This window comes from Phyllostomus hastatus, unplaced genomic scaffold (genome assembly GCF_019186645.2).
Source record: "Phyllostomus hastatus isolate PE091 unplaced genomic scaffold, TTU_PhHast_1.1 phas_contig_1162, whole genome shotgun sequence".
NCBI classification, from domain to species: domain Eukaryota; kingdom Metazoa; phylum Chordata; class Mammalia; order Chiroptera; family Phyllostomidae; genus Phyllostomus; species Phyllostomus hastatus.
Window position 1 is genome coordinate 8,541,345 of NW_025333537.1, and position 25,747 is coordinate 8,567,091.

The 25,747-nt window shown below is 42.6% G+C and overlaps 1 protein-coding gene across 7 annotated transcripts in view; it reads left to right on the forward strand.

Annotated features, from left to right (window-relative positions):
* HECTD4 (HECT domain E3 ubiquitin protein ligase 4) overlaps positions 1 to 25,747 on the forward strand; it is a 157,120-nt gene that overhangs the window by 45,846 nt on the left and 85,527 nt on the right. For all 7 annotated transcript variants that reach the window (XM_045844468.1, XM_045844502.1, XM_045844478.1 and 4 more), the window contains exons 7-12: positions 1,055 to 1,225; positions 12,710 to 12,902; positions 16,311 to 16,469; positions 19,848 to 19,961; positions 20,675 to 20,815; positions 25,323 to 25,555. In XM_045844468.1, coding sequence (XP_045700424.1) covers positions 1,055 to 1,225; positions 12,710 to 12,902; positions 16,311 to 16,469; positions 19,848 to 19,961; positions 20,675 to 20,815; positions 25,323 to 25,555 — 1,011 coding nt within the window. The remainder of the gene's footprint in view (positions 1 to 1,054; positions 1,226 to 12,709; positions 12,903 to 16,310; positions 16,470 to 19,847; positions 19,962 to 20,674; positions 20,816 to 25,322; positions 25,556 to 25,747) is intronic.

A 25,747-nucleotide genomic window follows, 5' to 3' on the forward strand; every position in this document is an offset into this window, starting at 1 on the left:
TCGACTTTCTAAGTCCCCTGGCCCTATCAGTGTCGAAGTGTGGTTACAGCAACTAAAGACTTCTAACTTTCGAAGCAGATAAAACAAGTCTGAGGGAAAGTTCATGTGAAATGAGTTCAGGGGTCAAAGTCATCTGAGGAAAACTAGTGACTCACCCAAAGAGGTGGAGTAACTGAAAATTGTTCTTACTGTTCCCTGGAGGCACCTGACTTTCTCTAGTTATTTTTATTTTGGGATTTTCAGTTCTCCTACTCTTGGATTTTTTTTTTTAAACCAAGTCAGCAGTTTTCTTGGTTCTCATTTTCTCTCATTTTCAATGCTTTTCTCTGGCAGTAAACATTAGTACGCAACCACACATTTCATGTGAAATGATGCAAAACATGCTGAAACCACGGTGTGTGTCGTTTCGGAAACACACGCCTGCGTGTGAGCAGAGCAGCGGTGTCTGTCCGCCGCCCGCTGTGGCTGTGGGGGTTCGGGAGGCCTCATGTGCTAGTCAGGGTCTCGTGTGTGCCTTCATTTTTAAAAAAAAATTTGTAAACTTTTTTCTCCTTTTCTGCTTTCCCTTTTAGCTCCCCTTTGTCTTTTCTTTTTTGCTCCCTCTCGTGTTTATTAAATAACTTTGAGTTAAAGTCTGAGTTAAGTGCTGATGATACAAAGATGAATAAGCTGTAGTTCCTGTCCTTTAAGTATAATTAATAGTCTTAAATTCATTTACTAAGAATTTCAGAAAGTACTATTTCCCTAAAACCTTGTTTTTAATAAAGGTTTGATAAAACCCATGTGCATAGCAGATTCAAATGTGTTTAGAAAATACATTTTTTAAAACTGTAATTTGAATTAATCTCAAATCTTTTTATTTGTTGCATGGAAGATTGTATGAACTTTTATATTTTTGTCATGTAATTTTTACATATTCTTAGAGATAAATGTCAGTTTTATTTTGACCAGGAAGCCTATTAAATTCTTATCTCGGTATTAATAGCATTAATGGTGAACTGATATAGTTATTCAGAGTTTACAGGTCACACTGATGTTCTCTTTTCGTGTCCAGGTGTGTCAGATGGTGCCAATGCCAGCGAACCACCTCCCTGTTGGCGGCACTATGAGCACCGTGCACCTTTCTTCCGACGGTACTTACTTCTACTGGATTTGGTCTCCTGCCAGTCTAAATGAGAAAACACCTAAGGGACACTCTGTCTTCATGGATGTTTTTGAACTTGTGGTAAGTTTCACTTTGTGTCTCCCTTTGTGTCTTTGCAGAGACATTTCTATTTGCTTTCCTTTTATATTGGTTTACAAAGGACCTAAGAAACTTGGGGTGTGTGCCGTGTGTTCACGATAGCCTCACATTGATTCTTCTCTCGGATATCTGACGATTTCTTTGTTTGGACTTGTATGACCAAATAAAGCCAAGCTTTCTGAAGGTTAAAACGTGGCAAGAGAATGGAGATAACAGCAGTTAATGTGTAGAGAGTAGAGTTTTAAGTAGAAAGTCTCATGGATCTCCTTGAAAATGTGGAACCGAATTGCAGTAGCAAGATTGGGTCTTTGATAGACTTTGGGAGTCCCTGAGAGAGATGATGATTACAATTGTGAGACGGCAGTTCCTCACTCCTCAGATATTCGCCGCCTGCCTGCTGAGAGCCAGGCAGTGTTTTCTCCGGGTGGTGGGAATTCAGAGATAGACGAGGTGCGTAGGTTCCTTGCTCAAATGGAGCCAGTGTTGTAGCTGGTTGGGGGGTCGGGTGTACAAATTAGAGGACAAGATAATTTTCGGTAGTGAAGAAAGAGCAGTAGTTAACCAGATGAAGAAGCTGGGAAGCAGGGAAAGGAGACCACCAGCACACAGGCTCTGTGGCAGGAGAGAGCACGCGTGTTTTAGGACAGGACAGCGAGCTAGAGTGCTGGAAGGCAGAGGGCGGGAGAGCTTGGGGCAGTAGGAGGCTGGGGCTGTGGTCATCCAGATCCGCGCCAGATCTAGAGTTAGCCACATGTGGAAGTTTAAATTTAAATAAATCAGAATTAAATAAATTTAAAACCTCAGTCGCTCAGCTGCATGAGCCACACTTCAAGTGCTCAGTAGCCACTGTGGTGGGCCAGTGGCCGCTATACTGAACATCGAAGATACAGAACGTTTCCATCATCGAAGACAGTTCTAGTGGACAGTGCTTATCTAGATGGATTTGCAGAGGCTTGTAGAGGAGAAAAGGTCTGTGACCAAACCTTGTTTTGTGATGTAATTTACAGCCCCTTCTGGGAAGAAATGAGCATTCCTGAAAAATGAAGCAAGCATTGAAGCCATTTTCTAATAAATTTTAATAGAGTTAAAACTTGTTCTGGGAAAAACCAGTCATCCATCCTGCCAGCTCACTATCACTCAGGATTCTAGTAACCTTTAACCAGACATTATTTTCCAGTTAGTTTCTCAGTATTCTCCAATCATTATCTTTTCTTATAAAATGGCTCTGCCAGAGTGAATGTTTGAATTGATCTGCAAGGGATTGTACCACTTGAACACATATTTATAATTAAATTGTCAGAAAAGCTATTTGTGGTGTTTATTTGCTTTTAAACAGACTTACTTGCTGGTTAAATGATTTACGTCTTTATCCAGTGAGTATTGGGGACTGTGCTTTTGTTAAATTAAAAGGAATTGTATTCAAAGAGGTGCATGCGCATGGATGAAAACTTCAGGTACACCCCCTCCAGGTCCATGCTGAGAGGTGGGAGTCCTTGCCCCCTCCCCTGGCCAGCGTTCCGTGGGCCGTCACTTCACTGGTTGCAGCTCTTCGTTCTCCATGTCTCTGAGTGAATGGCTTACGTTGCTGTTTCCTGAGTTGTCAACTCCATATATTCCGTAGATTTTTTTTTCTGTTATAAATGAGGATTTGGCTAAATTCTTACTCTTAACTTCCTAATGTATTTACTTCATTTTAATTCCTCTTTTGGTTGTTTGTATCTTATCCTAAATCTTTATATCTTGTTCCTCATCTCGAAGCAGGGTCTCTCATCCCCATACTTGAGAAGGTGGAGACGGGGCATTCCTCTCCGTCCTTCAGTGTGAGGGGAGCCAGCACTAACCGTGCGTGCAGGGGCACCCGCAGAGGAAGAGAGGTGCTGCACCCCGCCCCCCCCCCCCCAGAGAGCCTTTGGGACTGGAGGCATCAGGGACTGGTGGTGCAGTGCCGTCATGAGCTGGGGTTGGAGGTCCAAGTTTATGAAAGGAACTGTCCTCCCCCTTCCTGGTGCTCACAACGTTTGTGCTTAGATGCTGTCGGCCCCGGCAAAAGACTGGACCTTGATTTTCTGAGGAAACGGAATAACCCTGGGAAAAAAAGGCCTTGATATTCTGACATTGGGGTTATTTAAGGAAAAACCGTGTGATGTGTTTCAGTCATCAAGCGTCAGGCATGTGTACAGCATTTCTGATTAGTGCTGAATAGTTAAAAAAAAGATACAATAAAAACAAAACAAAAAAAACCCCTACAAATAAACCCCAAAACTTTGGGGAGGTATGTGTGTGGAAGGGAGGAAAACAGATTAAAAATGATTGGCAAAATACTGACAATTATTGAAGCCAGGCAATGGGTATCTGGGGAACTTGTTATACGGTTCCTCCTCCTTTTACATACATTTAAAAATCATCCGAATTAAAAGCTTTAAAAATTATTGTAAAAGCAGACAACCAAAGATTTCTAGACAAATGAAGAAAGTATCTAATTTGAAAATAAAAATAAACAAAACCAGAAAAATAGCTCATAGAAGGTGTAGAATAGAACTTTATAAACACTAACTACTCTGAGGTATGAGAAGATACTGCATTTGTAAAACAGAACAGGATGTCATGACAAAGGAACTATCAGAATGAGAAAGAGTTCTGGAAATTAAAACTTTGATTGTCAAAATTTAAAAACTAATAAAAGGGTTAAAGATAACAAATTTCCCAGCAAGTCAAACAAAGAAATAAAGAACAGTAAATATGAGAGAAGAACTAAATGACATAGAGAAATAATCCATGTAAAGTCTAAGCAGTTCCAAAAAGAGGACAAAGAAGATGAAGAGGAAGACAAACTAAAGAAATCATCCAAGAAGAATGTCAGACGAAAGGACACTGGTGTCCAGATGAATGAACAATGCCCCCCCCATGCACACGTGTCAACCTGAAACTCCACGTTACGAGGAATAAAGAGTGTTGTAAATCTTCCAGAAATAAGATAAAGTCTTATACAAATGATAAGTATTTAGAAGAGCAGCATACTGTTCGATAGCATTACTGGATGTAAAAATGGAGCGGGGCTTTCAAAATTCTGAAGAAATTGACTTCCAACCTAGAAGTCAGTGGTCAGAAATATCAATCAGGTGTGAAGACAACATAAAAATAGTTTTAGATAGATAGATATACAGTCAAAAGCCCATGCCTGCCCTGGAGGAAACAGCAACTTAAAATAGCCTCTTCCAGTGGCATGAAATAAAAAGTTAGGGAGGAAGGAGCCTGCTCTAGATTAGAAGAACAACCTTTGAATCATTTTTTGGAGTCTGATTCAAACAAACCACTGTAAAAAAAAAAAAAAGAAATTGGGGCAGGGGGACAATTTGGAATTTGAATATAAAATGAATATTCAATGAAACAAGGTGTTATTCTTAACTTATTTTTAAAGTATAATGGCATTGTGGTTATATAAGAAAATGTATTTTGAGAGATGCTTGGTGAATTAAGTATTCGGAAGTGGAATTACATGGTATCTGGTATCTGGGATGTGCTTTAAAATGTGTGAGTGACAAAAGAAGGAGATAAGTTAAACAGGTGTGGCAATACCTGTATTGTTGTTGAATCTGGATGACGGGTATATATGGAGGTTTATTATAGTACTGTATTTTTGTATATGTTTGAATTTTTTTCTTATTAAATAAAGAAATTTCAGGTGCCACTGGCCACTAGTTAAGGAGCTTCTAAAATGCTGACTTGGGAAGCTAAACATAGCTGTCTGGTTTACTGCCTGTAGTACTTTCACAGGACAGAACACCGTGAGCCATTAGAAAGTATGAGGCAGATAGGCACATACTTTTTATGTGCATATGCACAGACCGAAGTAGATTAATTTCCAGGTTACATTGGGTAGTACCAAAAGCTGGGCTGTATTTGCTACCTGCTGTGTGTTGATAGTTGGGGTAAAGAAGCAGGCTCTTTATGCAATTGTCCTCCTATGTTAACAGCGTTCCTCTCTGCACGGATCATTTACTACAGGATAGAGATACGTTTGAGGATATCCTGCCTTTAAAAACCAACTCCCTTGACCCATACCCACCTCCACTCCTCTATTTTTGGCTTCCCTTTACAGCAGTACTCTTCAAAGAGTTCATTCTTACTGTTTTTTGTTCTTTCCTTTCTATTCTCTCTTGAACTTGCTTTAGTCAGGCTTGTATCCTTATCATGCCACCAAAACAGTTCTTCCCAAGTTCACCAGGGATAGCCTCATTACTGACTTCAAAGTCAGCCCTTCATTTTACTTGACCTGTTAGGAGTATTTAACATGGTTTATCACTCCCGCATTCTTGAAACTTTTCACTTCGCTTGTGGGACACCCACGGGACCTCTGTCGCTGATTGTTCCTCCCCAGTTTCATCTTCCCTACTTCTCAACAGTCTCCGGTGCCAGGACCTGTTTTCAGGATCCCTTCTATCTGCTCTAACTCTCTCGTTGATCTCACCCTGCCTTCCAGCCTTAAACATCTCTATATATATCTATGGCAGCCAAAGCCTGGCCCTGGTGTTTATTTGTATATGCGCAGAATGCGAGACTTTCCTGCCCCTCCTGCGGGCTTTCCCATCGCAATTAATGGCATCTGTGACCTTCCAGTGCTGGCCAGAGACCTTCAATGTCACTCTCAATTTCCCCCTTTTTTTCCTTCCCAAATGCTATGTATGTCCAGTCAGCAGATGCTGCCTGCTCTACCTTCAAAGTGTAACCCAAATGTTACTACCTCTGTAAAGGTACCACATGATTGGGCCCCCTCTTCCCCTACCACTCTCTGCACCTACCATACTCCCCCGTCTCGTGCCACAGCCGGCCTCCTTGCTGACATGCAGAAACACCCAGTGTGCTCCCACCTGGGACCCTTTGTGCTGAGACGCTGTCCTGCAGATAACCACATGGCTTGTTCTCTTACTTTCTCAGGTCCCTGCTCAGATATCACCTTATCGGAAAGACCTTTCTTATGGTGCTCCATGAAATAGTTTATATAAAATAAAATCCTGTCTTTTTATCTCTTTTGCCCTTTTTCTTTTTTTTTTTTTTGAGCTTTTATTTGTTTATTTTTAGAGACAGTTGGGGTAGAGAAGCAGATTCTTTATGCAATTGTCCTCCTATGTTAACAGCTAACAGGAGGGAGAAAGAGAGGGAGAAAAACATCAATGTGAGAGAGATACATTACTTGGTTGCCTCTCGCACACCCCCAACTGGGGACCTGGCATGCAATGCAGGCATATGCTCTGGCTGGGAATCGAACTGGCGACCCTTTGGTTCACAGGCTGGCATTCAGGCTGGCATTAGTCCATTCAGGGCTAAAATTATATATTTTTAAGGCATAAAATGTAATGATTTGATATATGTATATATTGTGAAAGTACCACAATCAAGTTAGTTAGCATATCCATCACCTCATATTTACCATGTTTGTGTGTGTGTATGTTGAGAACATTTAAGATCTACTCTCTTAGCAGATTTCGAGTTTATTAAACAGTATTATTGACTGTAGTCCCATGCTGTACATTAGAACCCCAGAACTTACTCATCTTCTAACTGGAAGTCTGTAGCCTTTGACGAGCATTTCCCCATCTCCCTGACCCTGCAGCCTGTAGCAATCATCACACTACGTTCTGCTTCTGTGAATTCAACTAAAAAAAAAAAAGGTTTTATTTATTTATTTTTAGAGATAGGGGAAGGGAAGGAGAAAGAGGAGGAAAACATCAATATGCAAGAGATACATCAAATGGTTGCCACTCACATGCCCCCATTTGGGAACCTAGCCTGCAACCCAGGCATGTGAACCAGCGACCCCTCAGTTTGCAGGCCGGCACTTAATCCAATGAGCCACGTGAGCCAAGGTGAATTCAACTTTTTATTTTCCAGTTGTTAGTGAGTTCATGCAGTATTTGTCGTTCTCTGTCTCACTTGTTTCACTTAACACAGGGCCCTCAAGTTTCATTCATATTATCATAAATGATAGAATTTGTTCCTTCCTTCCTTCCTTCCTTCCTTCCTTCCTTCCTTCCTTCCTTCCTTCCTTCCTTCCGTCCTTCCTTCTCACCCAAGGGTATGTTTATTGATTTCAGAGAGAAGGGGGAAAGGGGATGTCATCCATCCTGACAGAGAGGTGACCAACCATCCCGGTTTGCCCGAGACTGAAATGTCTTAGGATATGGGACTTACAGTGCTAACACCTGAACAGTCCTGGGCAAACTGGAATGGTTGTACAATCCAGGAGGAAAGAACAGCAAGTACAAGGTCTGGAATTAGGAGAAGTTTGGGCATTTGGAGGAGTGACAGAATCCAGAGAGAGATAGAGAAGAAGGGAACTAAATGAAACATCTGTTGCCTCCCATACACATCCCAACTGGGGCTCGAGCTTACAACCTAGGTATGTGCCCTGACCAGGGATTGAACCTGCAACCTTTTGGTGTTTGGGATGATGCTCCAACCATCTGAGCCATGCAGCCAGGGTACAAATGGTATCATTTCCTTCTTTATGGCTGGATACTGAAATTCTTTACTTGGCTGATTCATGATACATTTTGGTTCCTAAATAGTATAAATATTTGTCATATAGATATGGCTGATGATAATGATTGAAAAGAATTATGATTTCACCCAGCTACTTGGAAATACTGATAAGTTATAGTGACAGTTATATTGTTTTAATGTTTTAAAAGTACTGTTTTTTTTTTTTTAAGAAAAAAGATGATAAATTCACAGCTTCAAAACTCAGATGGTACAGAAGTTTCCCACCTCTCTCACCTACGGTACCCTGACTCCTAGCCCCATTTCCCTCCCCATAGACACGTTACGTTAACACTTTCTTTTTCCCCAGAGATAATACAAGCACATACAGATACACACGTATATTTTTTGTTTTTCCTTTTCTGTTTTCCCACAAATGGTGAGTGATTTATACACACTTCTCTGCACTTTGCTCAAATGGAGTGATGGGGGATAGCGTTTGAGAGGCAGCCAGGGCCGTCCTCGAAGGGCCTTGTCAGGTGTTTGGGTTTGATTCCAAGGGACGCGGGAAGCTCTTGGTGAGTTTTGAGCAGGATCTGATTTTGAAAGTTCATTATAGCTTTTGGGTCGAGAATAGACTGAAGCAAGATTTAAAGACTCTCAAAGAGACTAAACAAGTATAGAAGAGGCCATTTATGTAATCAGAAAAAAATAAAATATTATGTATTTTGGAATCTTGAACACTACCAGTGTTATTCCACTGTGTCATTTTCCGTGAAAAAGCAGCTGAGTTTAACCTGTAATCTAGGCCTCTTGGCACCTGGGACTGAGGGAGAACTACAGGGTTACCTAAAGCGAATAGGTACCAGAGTGTAGGGTCTGACTAACTGTGCTTGCTTCTCAAAAGGAATTCTTGGTGACTCAATGGAATTAGAGAGTTAATCATTATTATATAAGGTGGACTAGAGAAATGCAGTTAGAAGTACGATGTAAAGAAATGGCATGTGGAGAATACCCTACCTAACTTATAAACGGTTATTAATATAAGACAACCTCTGACAGGTGGCCCAGAGATTTTCTGACATTAGGGATATTTCAGTCAGTTACTGCTGTTGAACAAACCACCCCAGCGTGACTCTAATCAACAACAGTTTGTGGGTTGACCGGTCTCAGCTGGGTGGGGGTTCTCTGCACGGGGAAGCTGAGGCCACACCCATGGCTTCATTCAGTTTGGAGCTTGGCTGGGGCTGTGACGTTCAAGATGGCCTCTCATCTGCCAGGTCTCTCTGTGCCTGGCCTAGTGATCTTGGCCCAACTTCTTGACAGCACAGAAACTGGCTTTCTGGTGGGAGTTTTTCAAGAGGACACCTGCTTATCAAGCCTCTGCTTACATCATGCTTTGTAATGGCCAAGCCCAGAGTCATCGTGGGAGGGGACTGAGCGACAGTGTGAACACCAGGATGCTTCACTCACTGAGGTCACTAGTGTGACGGCCTGCCACTCGGAGTCACAGGCCTTCTGAGGCTCTGAGACACTTAGGATTCTGGCGTTTAAAACTGTAGAGCAGTGAGGCCTGGAATCTCCCTGCCCAGTGTGGTTCCTTCTGCATTGGACACACCCCTGCCTGAGAGCACTCTGTAACTCTTTTCTTACCCTTCCAGAGCATCTTTTCACATCTGTTTTCTTCTGAGAGTTCTTGCCCCCATGTGAGCTCTATAAACTGCCGTTCTTTTGCTGTTGTTGTTGTTTTTTAAATTTTTATTTATTTATTTTTAGAGAGAAGGGAAGGGAGGGAGAGCAATATTGATCGGTTGCCTCTTGCATGCCCCCAGCCAGGGACCTGGCCCGCAACCCAGGCATGTGCCCTGACTGGGAATCGAACTGGTGACTCTTCGGTTCACAGGCCAGTGAACCACACCAACCAGGACAAACTGCTGTTCTTTAGATAGATTCAGTGACAATTTTCCTACCATTTTGTCCTCTTTATGTCCCTTTCTAAACACATGGACACACTAGGTTCCTTTTCCTCTTTTCTTTTTGGGTTTGTTTCCTTTGAATTACCCAGATGATTAGGGTGCCCTTCACTCACTCAGTATTAATGTGGTGCCCACTAGTTGCCTTGTCTGGGCAGCTGGGTAACAGGCTTTCATCTTCAAAGAGCTAACATTAGACTGTAAGGAGGTAGTCAGTAAGAAAGTAAACAACAAGAAGAACGGAATAATTTCAGCTAGTAATAAATGTTGGGACAAAAATAAGGCAGGAGACTGTGGTAGTGAGTAGGGGAGGTAGGGTCCTACTTTAGTCGGCCTGGCTGAGAGGGCCTTTCTAAGGAAGGGACATCGGAGCTGAGGCCTGAATCGGTAAGCAGCCATCCATCCTGACAGACAGGTGACCGACCACCCCAGTTTGCCTAAGACTGAGATTTCTTAGGATGTGGGACTTTCAGTGCTAAAACCCAGACAGTCCTGTGCAAACTGGAATGGTTGTACAGTTCAGGAGGAGGGAACAGCAAGTACAAGGCCCAGAGTTAGGAGAAGCTTGGGCGTTTGGAGGAGTGCCAGAAGCCGTGTGGCCGAAAGTGTGGTGTGGAAGGGCAAGCCACGGCTGCGAGGGCAGTGGATGTTGGACCGTGGGGCCTTAGCCAGGAGTTCGGATTTTATTCTAAGTGGGTTAGGGGTCACTGCCGGCTTTCAAACAGGGAAGGACCTGGTGTTATTTACATGTGATACTGATCATTGGCTGGTGTGTGGGGATGAAGCATGGGGGTGCCCAGGTGGAAACAGGGAGACCAGAGAAAGCAGGCTTGAGATGATGGTGGCTGCAGCCAGGGAGGGGAACTTTTTGTCCCCGCGAACCCTGTGCTCCTCCTGACTCCTCTCAGCCTCTCCCCTTCTTTCTAGATCTGTAGCTTTTTAATCCTGAGGAGCTTCTTTGCTATGTAGAGAGGTTCCCAGGTTTAGCCCTTGTGCAGAACCTCGCTCTTTGCTTCTCACCGGTGTCTTAGCGGGTTTTCTTTTCCCTGTTTGCAGTGTGCTTGAACACAGTAATGCAGTTTTTCTTAAGTTGCCCATTTTTTCCCCTCATAGGGCCAGGTTTTGTTTTTTTCCCCATTCAATGGGAGCATTTAATCCATTTACACTTACATTGATTTTTGATAGGTTGCCTTCAAAGGGCTGAATGTAATTTCACCTCCTTAACAGGTAAGGAGTAGTTACATTTATACAGTCCTAAATTACTTTGGCCCTTTGAAGGCAACCATGAGGCTGATGTGGCCCCCGGTGAAAATGAGTTTGACACCCCTGGGCTAGCTCTAATTCTTGGCAAACCCTCATTTAAATAAGTGGAAATGTGGAACCAACAAATAAGGGAGCAAGGCAGGAACTGTGTTGGCCTTGCTCACTAACAAAGTACTTTACGCATAGTACTCACGTTGCAAAACAAACCAGGACTGAGTTCTACCCCCAAGACTAAGGAAGGAGAACCCCAAGAAGGCTGGCATCTATGGCACAGCCTACATGGAAGCCGAAGATAAGGTAGGCAGCTTTGGGTTTAGGTTATCCGTGGACCATCAAGAATGCCCACTTGTTAGAGGGTGCTGAGTTAAGCAACTGCCCAGCATTAAGAAGCAGCAGGTAGAAAACAGAAACAGCATTTTTGGACTGAAGGAATTCCTTCCCCTTATCATTTGTGAATGTGTCATAAAAGTCTCCCCCACTCTGGGTAGCTCTTTCCTGGCTGTGCTCCTGAATTTGCTTGCTTTCTCTTGCCTCTTCTGTTGCCAGCCTTTCACTTTGGATTCCTTTGCTTTTCATTTGCTTCTTATTAGCCTTGCTCCTTCGTACTTCCATTCCATCTTATCTTTATACCCCACAGCTGAAGGCCAGTCCTGGCCACCTGTTCTGGTGGCCCCAGTTCTGAGACTCCGGCCAGATCCAGGAGCCTGGGTCTGGACGGGGGCAGCGGGACGCAGAGGCTGTCTGAGATGTATTGATATGTGAGACATTCAGCAGCAAATGGAAGTGGAGAAAAGGATAGCATTTCCATGGGCCACCGAGGTTGTGTTTAAGGTCTCAGAGACCTGCGGATATTTGAAACTGAGGAGCAGGGAGTTAATAGAGAGGGAGACACGGGCGTTGAAGGAGCAGACGGAGTTAATTAAGGGAGTAGTTAGAGAGGAGGCAGAGAGGGAAGACTTGACCTCAAATAACATGAGATGAAGTGCTCCCTCCTCTGAAGTAAGAGGAAGGGAAGAATAAACGGGCCCGAACACAGATTCTTGAGCTGGAAGGGAGATGAGTGTGAGCAGCTGACAGTAAAGCAGTCTGGATCTTTCTACCAATAAGGACCGCCAAGTGGTCTGCTTCAAGTCAAGCTCAACACTGGCAAAGGAATTTTGAAATCATCACTCCAGGGATTTTCTGGGGAATAAGCAAGTGATGAATGAGAGCTGCCAAGCACCAGCAAGGGTCCAGTTGACAGTGGCGTGTATTTTTAGCAGACAAAGTCTGCCTTTCTGCTGGTACCCGAACGGCGGGGCTGATGCGGGCTGCTGTTAATGCAGAGTTTCGATTTTAGCCACTAATTAAATTTCGAGAAGACATTATCCTCATAGTTGTACTTAATATTAATAGTAAATAAAAAACTGATTTGTTTTCCTCTCAGCGTGCTTGTACCTGTCAGAAGCTTGTAATTAGTGAGGGCTGCCTCTGAAATTCAATATAAGGGATTTTAATCAACAGACTTTCATAGAATTTATTACACTTGGCTCCTTACTTTCAGAAACTGGGCTATTATGAAAAATGAAGGCTCTCCAACTTAGCCCAGCCTTCCTTTTGCTCTCGGTAGTTTCTGCTGAGGTTCACCCCTACTCAGGCACAGGTTTTGACAGTGTGGAGCAACCAGATCACAATCATGCAATTCTGAAGTAGAAATTTGCTAACTAAACGGAAACAGATGTCATTTAAACACCTATTTTCCTTTAAATATCAGGTTGAAAATGGTGTGTATATAGCCAGTCCACTTCAGGAACGCACAATTCTAATGAGAAAAGAGGGCGAGTCTGCAAAAAGCATTAACGAGATGCTTCTGAGCAGACTTTCCCGCTACAGAGCTTCCCCATCCGCCACGCTGGCCGCCCTCACTGGCTCCACCATCTCCAACACCCTGAAAGAGGACCAAGCAGGTATGTGCCCTTCGCTTACCACCTGTTGCCTTGTGCAGCTCCATTCAGGCGTGTGTGTGAGTGTGTGTGTGTGTGTGTTTTTAAGACTGTTTTGTACAGCAGTTTTAGGTTCACTGCAAACTTGAGAGGAAAGTCCTGATACTTCCCATGTACCACCTGCCCCACACATGCTCAGCCTCCCTCATCAACATCCCACACCAGATGGTGTCTTTGTTACAACTGATGAACCTACATGGACAAATCATCATCACCCAACGTCCGTAATTTACCTTAAGTTACATTCTTCAGGTTTGGATAAATGAATAATAACATATAGCCATTATTATGGTATGGTACCAAGTAGCTTCACTGCCTTAAAAATCCTTTGTTCTCTTCCTATTCATCCCTCCCCACCCCCAACCCCGGCCACCACCGATTTTTTAAATTATCTTCATAGTTTTGCCTTCTCCAGAATGCCGTGCAGCTGGAATCATACAGAATATAGCCTCTTCAGATTGGCCTCTGTCACTTAGTAATATGCATTACATTTCCTCCATGTCGTTTCCTGGCTTGGTATGTCAGTAGTGAGAGCTGCCTGTGGGATTCAGGCAATACGTATTTTTAGAATTTTTGTAAGAGTTTCTTTGAGCCAGAATGATGACACATGGCAGCGAGCAAGACCTCAGATGCTCCCCAGGCACTGCTCTTTGTTGAGCACTCACAGCGCATCTCACAGAAGCACTTTCCTTGACATAACTCACCTTCTTCTCTCTTTCTAGTCGTTGTCCTTTTTTTTAAATTCCAAGCTACTGCATGTTGTTGGCTGTGGATGGGAATTAGCGTGAATCAGTAATCATTCAAAGCAGCTTTGTCTTTAACTGTAAATACCTTCTCATCACTGTTAGTATAAATTAATTGATTTCATGTAAATGTATCCTTCATAAATGTAAAAAGCTCTTACTTAGCATCGTCTTTGCCAAATACAATCTTGACCAAGCGAGAGGCAAACCTCCTACAGCAGATTGCTTTTTCTTGAATTTATCATTCAGTGTTTGTATTTTAGTATTTTGGAATGGATAATACATTTAAAGAGTTTGAAAGCAAAAACAACATAAAAAGCTGTATGTAGAGAACTCTAGGTGTATTCTGTATTTTGCCCCTACTCTGCCCCCTATAGGTAACTATATTAGTTTTTTATCCTACAAAGTGGATGCACATACAATTAAAGACAAATTTGTGTTATTTTCCTCCTATTCTTAATCAGTGTTAGCCTACTAAACACACTGTTCTGTTTTTTTAAAGCAGGAGTTCTACTGGGTGGAATGAGCGTTTAAAGGGTTCATAAACATACTCCCCCACAGTTTTAAATGTACCCATCATAATTTTCATCAGATTTTTTAGGTCATCTATGTCCCAGAAAAGGTTAAGAACCATACATTTTAAGATTGTATTTATTTTTAGAGAGAGGAGAAAGTCCGGGGGGAGAGAGAGAAAGAACGGTTGCCTCTTGTATGCACCCGACTGGGGACCAAACCCACAACCCTGGCACGTCCCTTGGCTGGTAATCGAACGGTGAACTTTTGCTGTGCAGGTTGCCCCCCAACCAACTGAGCCACACCAGTCAGGGCAAGAACCATTATTCCTGAAGAGTTTATAGATTACATTCCAACTATGTGAATTTTTACCAAATCATGAGCCGCAGTAAAAGCTGAGGCTAGAAAAAGATGTCACAGAAAAGTGTATTTGAATTAATGTACTTAATTAATTTAATGCAGTTTTATGCTTTAATCCTTTTATATATTGAAATGTTAGGAAGAGAAAATATTTAATTAATTTATTATGAGGCTATCAAACTAAATACTTACTAGTTTATATTAGAATTTAAAAAGGATAGTATTTTATTTCCATTGATTTCTGTTATGTCAAGTGTAAGTGGGGAAGTTGTTAATAGCTCTTATTACCTGGGCTTGTAGGAAATTTGTATAATAGGAAATACTTTGAGATGACAGCTCTTTTTACCTAAATAAACATTTTCTTGGCAAGCTGAAGGTTTCGTCTAGGTTTGTCCCTTGATGAAAGGAGGAAATTGAACCCACCCTGAACAGCATAAATACTACGGGAATGCTCCCTGGGCCACAAAGCCTGAGCAGAACATGAAGGAGAGCTCCAGAGACAAGGGCACATTTAGAATTTCGTGAAGACAGGAATCTGTGTTCTAGACGTGTGATCTCTTCGTACTTACAGATGCATCCTGTGTATATTCATTTTACATGATGGTGCTACATGAAAATTCACCAACTACAGGCCAAGAGATTTTTGACAATTCAACATTCAGAGGGTGGAAAATTTTTTGTTGGGATAAACTAGTACCTATTACCATGTTAACATGAGTATGTCTGTTAAAAGCACCTTGGTGAAAATGTTATGCTCACAATATTGCTAACTTTCCGATCACACCCCTTTTGGATTTCTTATCTATGGGACCTTAACCCATCTGGACTTATGTCCTGAACAAAGAATGTACTTGTTGGGGGCTTGGAGTTTTAAAAAATAGAGCTTTCTTTCTTTTCTTTCTTTTTTTTTTTAGAAGCACAAGCATTCAAAGCAAATATCAGATCAGGTGTTATTTTTCTAATCTAAACCATCTAAAGATGATTTTACATCTAGGCAGTTATATTTTATGCCCTGACAGCTTCCTAGGCAAAGCACTGACATGCTGTCGCCATCATCAATCCTCACTACACTAACATAGAAAATCCTTAAATTCTCTGTGCAGTTTCAAGTCTGCCAGCAAAGGAGCTGAAAATACATTTTATGCCTCTTGAGCAGAAATAAGTATTTTCTTAATGATAGTTTATGTCACTGATTCTCAAAAAAGGAAATATGTAATGGGTTATCATAAAGAAAATATGTAATGGGTTATCATAAATCATACAAGTATAAAATTATTTTGAGACAGATATTGTGAAAGCTTCTATTAACTAGTTATAGTTCGAAATTTCTGGCTGGCTTCATGCTCAAAGCTGTTTGGAATGAATGTGATGTCCTGAACCTGTAAAGAACTTGCTCCGTGTAAAATGCAGAGATCTCTGTCAGAGCACCGTTTCCTGGGCAAACACAAGCCATCAGATTCTTCTTTTATTCTGAGGTTTGGTCCATGTGAGGGTTTATCCTTTTGAAGGGATTTTTAGAGACACAGGCACATTGGCTATTGGGAACACCTCTGAGAGCTGTCACACATCAGGGGGCTTGAGGCCAGGCTAGAGAGCCACAAGGTTATTTTCTCCTTGGCCTGTCTCTTCTTGTTGTGTTTTCCAAATCTGGGTATATGTCCTTGTCTGAGCTAGGGACCCCTCCTGACCCTCGGGTCTGTGGTCAGAGTGATGTGTGTCAGATACCCCCACTCACCATTTGCTTTCCTTCTGTCAGCAAACACCAGCTGTGGGCTGCCTCTGAAAATGCTGCGGAAGACGCCCATTTACACCTGCGGCACATACTTGGTGATGCTGGTCCCACCTCCGGGGGGGTCGGGCAGCTCTGCCACCCGCTCTCTTTTTGGGGGAACAAGTGGTTTGTCGTCTTTAAAAAGTAAGTGAATTTTATGTTGGGCACTTTTCCCAGTTTGTCTCCAACTCTGAAATTTAAGGCTTTTCTGTTGATGATTTTAAACTTACTCTCTTAAATAGTTGTTTGCAATAGCTTTTTGATAACAACAGAAAAACTTATCAATACAGTCACAGGCGAGGAGGCATTTAGAATGTAAGTTTTATAGATGGTATGATAGTATACTTCTGAAAGTGATTGCCCTGTAAAATTACTAGAAATAATAATGAGTTCATAAAAATTTTAGGAAATGAAATAATGTATTGTTACATAATTGACAGCAAGAACTCTACTCACTGTGATAGAAATCCAAAGGTATTAAAACAGTATGTGAAATGCCTCTGTTTTAGGACATATACGCTAAACCAAAATGTATAATACGAAATAATGTGTGCAAAAATTAATGTTATGAATACATATATTTTTATAGAAGAGGAAGGCATACTAGAATAATTAAAGTAGTGCAATTTTTGGCTTCAGAGTGGAAATAGTTAAATGAGAGAAAACATAGAATCAAAAATGTTTCTTTCGCATTGCCATTTTCTAGCTTTCTTCATCATTTAACTCCTCTGGGCCTCAGTTTTCCCACTTGTAAACAAATAAAAGGATAATGGTATCTCACACTATTTTTTGGTGACCATACACCATAAGGTAAGTTAGAGTGTTTTGAAAAACAAACAAACAGACAAAAAAACACAAAAGAAATTATTCCTTTTATGTATGGTAACTTTGGGGGGAGTTCTTTTTTCTTTGAAATTTGTTTAAGCACATGAAATTAAAATGTTTTAAAATCAGTTTACTTGTTTTCATTTCCCAATATTTCATATTCTGTCCTCTTAAAACAATTTGTTTATAGTACTTTCATTAAATCATTATATTTCACATTTAGGTTTTTAAAAAGCATGTCATACTCTACTAGCTTAAGCTTGCAGATATAAATTTGACCTCAGCAGTTTAAAAAAAATGATCTAAGATCAACTTGAACTTTAGGCCAGTTTCCACTAGTTGCATATGTTTGGAATTTACATATGCATAATAACTCCAGAACTCTTTTGCCTTTGAATCAAATAGGTTTGACTTTTTTTCAACAGCTTGTTTTCTCTAGCAGTTCATGTGACCAGAATGTCCCCCTTAGCCCTTGGGTAAATGATGTAAATTTATTATGAGTCTCTTTTTTAAAAAAAACTTTATTGAGATATAACTTACCACCATAAAATTCATCCTTTTAAAGCATAAAATTTAGTGGTTTTAGTACATTCGCAGAGTGGGGCGACAGCACCACTGTGTAATTCTAGCACATTCCATCACTCCAAGAAGCAGCCCCACCCGTTAGCCGTCGCGCCCGTCTCCTCCTCATTCTCGTCCCCTGGCAACCGCCAGCCCGCCGTCTGTCTCTGTGGATTCGGCTCCTCTGGACTTCTCATATGCATGGAATTACACAATAGGTGTGCTTTTGCCACTGGCTTTTTCTTGGACTTGATGTGTTTGAGCTTCCTCCGTGTCGTGGCATGAATTATTGCTCCATTGCTTTTTATGGCTGAGTCATATTCCATTGTATGGATATACTCCCATTTTGTTGACACTGGGGTTGTTTGTACTTCTTGGCTGTTTTGACTAACTCATGTACAGGTTTCTGTGTGGACATGTTTTCATTTCCCTTGGGTATGTACCCTGGAGAATTCCAGGTCATGCAGTAACTGTGAGGCTGCCCTTTGGAGGGACTGCCAACCTGTTTCCCAAAAGGGCTGCACTATTTCCCGTTCCCATCAGCCATGTAAAATGGCTCCGATTTCTCTATATCCCTACTGACATTTGTTATTTTCTATTTTTTTTAATTATAGCCATCCTACTGGGTATGAAGTAGTATCTCATTGTGGTTTCGATTTGTATTTCCCTAATGACTAGTGGTGCTGAACATCTCTTCTTGTGCTTATTGGCCATTTGTATATCTTCTTTTGAGAAATACCTATTGAAGTCCTTTGGCAATTTTTAAATTGGGTTATTTGTCTTTTTATTGACTACTTGTCTTATTAAACCCTTTTTTAGCCTCCTAGGCATGGTTTTTTCTCTCAATTGAAAGTGACCCCATTTGACTGGAGCAGGCCTTTACTGTGCTGTTTTCTTCATGAGAATACAGCTTACACCATGATTCTATTTTAGACCAACAAATCAATAAACGCTGAAATCCCTTCTGTGTCCCATGGCACATTGATCACGGCGGGGCAGGGGGTGGCGTGGGGGGCGGCACTGCTCAGTAAGTAGAAGCGGCGCCTGCTCACAGTCTGACGGGGAAACACGGTGCCGGTGTGGGAGACAGCTGGAGAATGGTGCACAACGCCGCACCACTGCCCGAACCGTGGGGAGCAGGCGTTCGTGCTGCAGATTCAGAGAGAGGGGGTCGCTGTGGAGTGGGGGGTGGAAGGGAGAGACTAAATGAGATCTTGAGTTTAAATCATGAAAAATGGGTATTATTCATATACGTGGCACATGCATGGTAGACACAACAAAAAAGAGATTTGGGGAAGATCATTTTGTTGCTGCGCAGGATGGAACAGTAGAAAACAGAGCAGAAACGAAGAGTACAGTTCAGATTATAGCTCACGTCAGGCGTGATGAGGATCTGGATCTCCAGGGTGACAGGAATAAGAAAAACAAGCTCGAGTGGCACAGTGCTCAAATTTTATGTTTAAAAGTGGGGGAGGAAAGAATATCAATTATAGCAGCTGGTACATACGAGCTGGTGTGGATCCTGGACACATTTTAACTTGTTTAGTCTTCACGAGAACTGTGTGAGGCTGGCACTTACTTTTATTATCTCTGGTTTACACATGAGTAAACTGAGAGGTTCAGTAAATTTCCCAGGGTCACACAGAAGAGGTAGAGCTGGGACTCAAACCCAGACTCCTAGGAACCATGCTTGTCATCACGGCACTATCCTGTGTTAAGGGCAAAGGCCAAAGTGTTTCCAAGTTGTAGAGCCACTGCTTGGACTGTGCCGTGTGTCTACTAACCTTTGCTGAGCACCCACTGTGTGTAAAGTGTTTGTTACCTTGTGTAGTTAATGATAACAACGCCTTTTACAGTTACCCTTTTGATAATCCATATTAAAAAAACCTTTATGCAAAAGTTTCCATTTAAAAAACACTTAAAAAATATGGCTCACTATTTGGAAAGATATCTGTGAGTTTTCTTTTTGTGGTCTTATGTGTGTGTTCTGTCTCCTCATTGTTACCATCGGTAGACAACAGAAAAATACGTGGTTTTTATGAAAGTCTTGTTAAGAGCCTAAAGCTGAAACTTTTTAAAAAGTAGACTGACAATCGCTTTAAGGCTTATTAAACAGCCTAATGTTTGTTCCCAAAGTCCTAGCCTCCAGCTTGGTGTATAACGTTTCGGACGGTCAGTTCACAAGCCGTGCTGATCTCCTAGACGCTGCGGGAAGCTCCCTGGGGCGTGGCGCTCTGGTGCCGGCATTAGGTAAGAAGTAGATGCCCACATTTCTTCGGGGAAGTCAGTGTTTCAGCAGTTGCTCTCAAAAAAAATCTTGCCAATTCTCTGTGGTGTTCTAGTTTCCCTGAAAGAAAAAAAAAATTTTGTACTACTGTATAATCTTGAGGATTAATGTAAGAAATTGCCATGTGAAATTCCTCTGCATAGATTCCTCTGCACACTGCCCATTAGGTTGTCTGATGATGCCTGTCACAAATCCTTCAAAGGTCAAAATTTGAAATTCTTCAAAGATTTATTTCCTGTGAGGAATTGGTATGCTTCTTATTGTCAAGAAATGAGCACTGTGTCTCCTAGGAAGCTCATATCTTACCTTTTTTTGGCTCCATTGCTAAGACTTTTTTTGGGTGTTATGTTAATTAGTCCTATTGCACCTGGGTTTTTAATGTAAGCCACTTGAATCTTTTATGGAATTAAAAAGGTCATGTAGGAGTCAGTCACTGAGAGCTATCTCTTCCTTGAGACTTATCCCACGCGCACAGAGGAGTTAAGCAGAACAGAGACTCAGAGCTGCCTTTTTGCTCAACCTCAGCCTAACGCTTTGCCGAGGAAATGTACGGGAGCAGGGTGCGGATTGTCGCCATGGGGGGTCCTTGCTTTTCCGTTCTGTGGCAGTGCTGGCGAGAACCATGTGCACAGGCAGATGACGACATGGCAGCTGGATAAAGACGCTCTTCTTGCAGGTGCCTGTTACGACACGGTGAACAACATGCTGTGGACCTGCTCGAACGACTACATCGATCAGTGGTGCAATCCTGGGAACCAGGCCTTCCATTACGTCTGCCAGAGGCTCGGAGTCAGCCATATCATCACGGAGCCCAAAGGTGAGGTGCGCTCGGCCTTCCAGGGGAAGCTTTCCCCCAGGACACAGCGGAGAGGGCTGCGGCACGGCACGGCACGAGTCAGTGGGGCGTGGCCCAGGCAGCAGCATGGGTCAACAGCCTTCCCTTTGCGAACTTAGAAACCTGAAACCCATGTTGTCTGATTGGTTTATGACTAAGGAAATAGTGTATAAATAAGTAGAGCTTTTGTGGAGGTCCATAGACTTTTATTTAATAACAGGAAAATTACGTTTCTTCTGTAATTGTCAGATCTTTGTACAAAAATTAATTCTTGTACTCGGCATGGGATTATATGTTGCTATCATGTTTCACATTGACATTTATTTATCCACAAACTTATAATGGGGTAGATTTACCAATAAAGGATCTTTATATTTCTCAGTATAAATATTAAGATTGTTAATATTTAGTTAATATTTTATTGTATTCACAATGTGTTTATTGGGACGGTTCCCCACTCATCTTGATTTGGGGACTCTGAGTGCTGCTTCCTTCGGAAGGAGCAGCCTCTGTCGGCGCTGCTGCTCCTCCCGTAGACTGGCAGGGGGCGGGCGGCCAGCACACAAGCTGCCGTCTGGCGGGGCTGCAGGCAGTGGTGGTGTTCTAGCGTCCTGGGCACTTCCCATCCGTGAGGTAGGACTTGGGGCCCTGCACCAGGGGCCTCTTCTTGTGTTTCTTCTTCTCTTTTGGAGACAGATGAAGGAGGTTCTTAGTGGGAGGCATGTTGTCATGGGGTGGTTGTCACTGCCAAAAAACAATATTAAGTTAATATTAACTTAAAATCCCATGGCATCAAAGTCAGCTATAGTGGTATGGAGAAGTGAGTAGCTCAGCAAATTCTATCCCCATAAAACAATGCTAAAACTGGCAGAATCTCAAAAACAACTATTTTTCTAGGCACTGGAAATTGACAAAAGGCATATACCAAATTGAGAAGCGGGTATTTATAAAAAACACTGAACTTTGGTTTAGAACAGTGGACGTCGTGGTGTTCTTAGCTGGGGGTGCTCCTTTCTCCTACCTCCAGCTCCGTCAGTGTAGTAATTCCACCAAGCTGGGGCAGGTTCTGTAAACCAGCATCTTGGCTGCCAGAGCGGGCTGACTTGATTTGGAGCAGAGTGTGGAAAACCCTCATGCCCGGCAGCACCATCAGTATCGGTGGTAGTCTTGGTGGCAAAGAGAATACCAGTGGCTTTGTTAGACTGAGGTCCATCGTTCTGGTCAGAGCAAGCAGTGAACGAGCAGGCCAGCCAGAAGTTTACTGGGGAGATCTGGGGAGTAAGAAAGCTGCGGAGAACCTAGGGAAGCTGTCCACAGAAGCCTGAGGAGGGCCACACTGTTCACACAGGCCTGGCTGAGCGTGAGCCTGCGGAGGTGAGAAGAGGAGCAGCTGAGAGTGAAAGCTGGGGCAGAGTGTAAACTGCCGGAACCAGGGTGTGCTCCCCCAGAACACGCAGAGCCTCCCGGGGTGGAAGTCCCACTAGCTGCAGGCATGAGACCCCAACCTCTGACTGAGGGGGTAACCCCAAGGAAGCCAGGCTTAAAAATACAAACAAGAATAATAAAAATCAACAAATGAAAGAAAGCAAAAAGTTGAGATAGAAGCAATATGTTAAGAAAACTAACTGAGCAGAGAAATCGGTAGCTACACGCTGCAGACAAAACTCAGATGTTGGACTTAGGAGATGAAGAATTTAAAGCATCCTTTGGAAATCCCTCCAGAGAACTGAAGGATACCACATTAAAAGGTTAAAGGAAAGTATGATGACTATGATTGAATAAGTAGGGAACTTCAGTAAAAACATTATTTGTTTAAAAAAGAACCAATTGGAGATGTTGGGTTTGAAGAGCTGGTGACTGAAAGGAAAAAGCCATTGCGGTGGCCAGCAGCAGACCTGAGGTGGTTGGGTGTGGTGGAGAGAGGTATGGTGTCCTGTCTGCACGAGAGAACAAGCCACTTGGGAGGAGTGCTGATGAGGTGTTTTGTAGAGCGTCCCTCACTTTGAGGTCATCTGTTGTTTTCTCACTTTAAACCGAAGTTAGAGATTTTGGGGAAGACCCCTGCGGAGATGAAGTGCTTTTCCCTTTGCATCGTTTGTCACAGGTACATGATGTCGGCATGACTTGGTACTGGTGATGTCAGAACTGACCGCTTGGTTTGAACACCACTGTCTTCACGGCACAGTTACCACTTTCCCATGTCCGTGCTCCGGTAGAAGCAGGTTATTGAGCCCGCCCTTGTGGGGAGGAGAGTTAGGCTCGGCTCCTGGAAGGAGGAGCATCAGAGAACTTGTAGACGTGTGTGAGTCGCCGCCGTAATGAGGAAATATCAGTGGGGAAGTGAGACTTGGAGGCTGTGCTATTCGGGGTTGTTTTTTTATTATTATTATTTCTCCTTGAGTTAGTTTTGGTAATTTGTGTCTTTTTAGAGATTCGTGCATTTCATCTGACTTTTCTTATTTGTTGGCATGAAGTTGCTCATAGTATTCCCTTTAATTTTTATAGGGTCAGTGGTCGTTTCTCTGCTTTGGTTCCTGACTTTGGTATTGTGTAAATTTACTGGAAGTCATTGAGTTGTGTACTCAAAATGAGTAAATTTTATGGTATATAAATTATATCTTGATAAAACTGTTTTAAAAAGGCAAAAAGAAAAAGCCAACCTCATATTAGTGACTCCCTAATTATTATCTACAAGCCTCTTGCCTGAACTCCAGACTATGTATTCACCTCCACTTGTGTGTATATATATATTTTTTTTTTATTTTTGTTAGCAGACTTATTTTTCTTTTTTTTAAAGATTTTATTTATTTATTTTTAGAGAGGGAAGGGAGGGAGAAAGAGAGAGAGAAACATCAATGTGCAGTTGCTGGGGGCCGTGGCCTGCAACCCAGGCATGTGCCCTGACTGGGAATTGAACCTGCGATGCTTTGGTTCGCAGCCCGCGCTCAATCCACTGAGCTACACCAGCCAGGGCTATATTTTTTATTTAATAGGCATCCTCAACTTAACATGTCAACAACTAACTCCCTATTTCTCCCCATGTCCAAATCTATACCTAGTGAATCCCCCACGTTCCAGGATAGCATCACTGTTCTTTCATTGCTTACACCAAAAACGTTGGAGTTACCTATGACTGTCACTCTCCCACAGCTCACACCCAAACAGAAATCAGAGAATCCCGTCGCCTCCCACTTTCAAAATACCTCCCGACTCTAGCCATTTCCCATTTCCTATGCTGCTGCAACTCTAGTCTAGGCCGTCGTTGTCTTCTCCCGAATTATCGTAATAGCCTCCTCGCTGGTCTTCCCACTGCCCCTGCAGTTGCCGTCCTCTGCTTGCATCTCCACGTGACAGCCAGAGTCTTTGGCAACCTTAGGTAGTCAGATCTAACACTCCTCTGCTCACACAGCTCCACTGGCTTCCCACCCAACTCAGAATAAAAATCAGAGACCTCCTTTATTTGGGTAGGTCCCAAAGCTAACTTTCAAAAAGTCTTTAGTGAAAGTGAATAATATGAACCTGAATTGTCCTGGTGTAAGATCAGGGACTCAAAAGGTACAGGATTAGTGAGACCCAGCCTGGTCCTAGGATTATCACACAACCAAAAATTTTGGTTTCGGCAAAGTTTGCCTTCTCTTCTGTTTCCTTGAGTCCTTTTCTCGTAGTTCCAAGTGCCCACAATCCGTTTGCAGCTCCAGAGTTCCTCCATCGGGGCCTGCTTCTCCAAGATGACCTGCTTTCCTCTTTTTTTTTTTTTTTTGTTTGTTTGTTTTTTAGGCAGTTCATTTCAGCTGTTTTAGGGGAAAAAAGCAAACTTCTTGTGTGTGCGTACTTGGCCTATTTAGATTTTTACCTCCATTCCTGAATTCCTGTAACCATCCATGAGGCATTGGTTATTACGTAAGAGGATGCTTGTCAACCCTCACGAGGTTGGGCTGGTGGCTCTTTAGGCCGTGGTGACTAAAGGAGATAAAAATGTGGAGGTATTGTGGGAGGAGGTATTCCTGGACCCGGGAGGGGGGTGGGTTCTCCCATAGAGGAGCCAGAGAAGATGGAGAGCTTGTACTGGAATGATTACTGGCATGTGCTCTGAGCCAAGATGGCCTGAATTTAAGTCCCAGCTTTACCACTCGGTAGCTGCGTTACTTCTCTGAGTCTTTATTTACTCCTCTACAAAACTGAGCTAAAATCGTCTAAGTGTATGATGATGTTTTAAGGTAAAGCCTGCGTAGCATTTAGCCGATTGTCAAGCATACAGAAAGGGCTCCATGGTGGTAGCTACTTATGATAAAAAACACGGAAATTCCCGGGTGCTTTCACATCAGCCCTCAGGGGCAGGGGGAAGGGTTCTTTAGCAGCAGCAGAAGGGCTGGGAGCCCAGATGCTCTCTCCTAGTGCGTGTATGCACCGTCCGTAAGGCAAAAGGCTGTTCCTTGGGGACTGCCCATGGATGTGTCTTTCCTCACTGAGTTTCCTTTCTGTTTTCCAGAAGAGGCTATAACCACAAATGAGGTTATAAACCAGTTATTGCACCACGTTGGTGCGATGTGCATACACCAACTCAATCTTCTTGCCACCAACCCAAACCTTCCGATCACAAGTGTCTTGGGCAAGCAGCATCCGATCGAAGCGCACCACCTTAGCAGTATTTGTGATATTATGGAGAAGGCCATGGTTAATGGAGATACCTGTATTATACGCTGCATTCTTGTTGTCTTTCAGGTAAATAACTCTGTTTTGAGGTAAATAAGGTGATATAGAAAAGGGAACACAAAGCTTGGCTTCAGCAGCTAATTTCTACCAGAAGAAAATGTAATAACATTCCTGTGTTGCAGCTTACCCCATTCTAGGCCTACCATTAGAATGATCATATTCGTGGCACAGCAGTTAATGGAGTGTTGCTATATGTAGTTC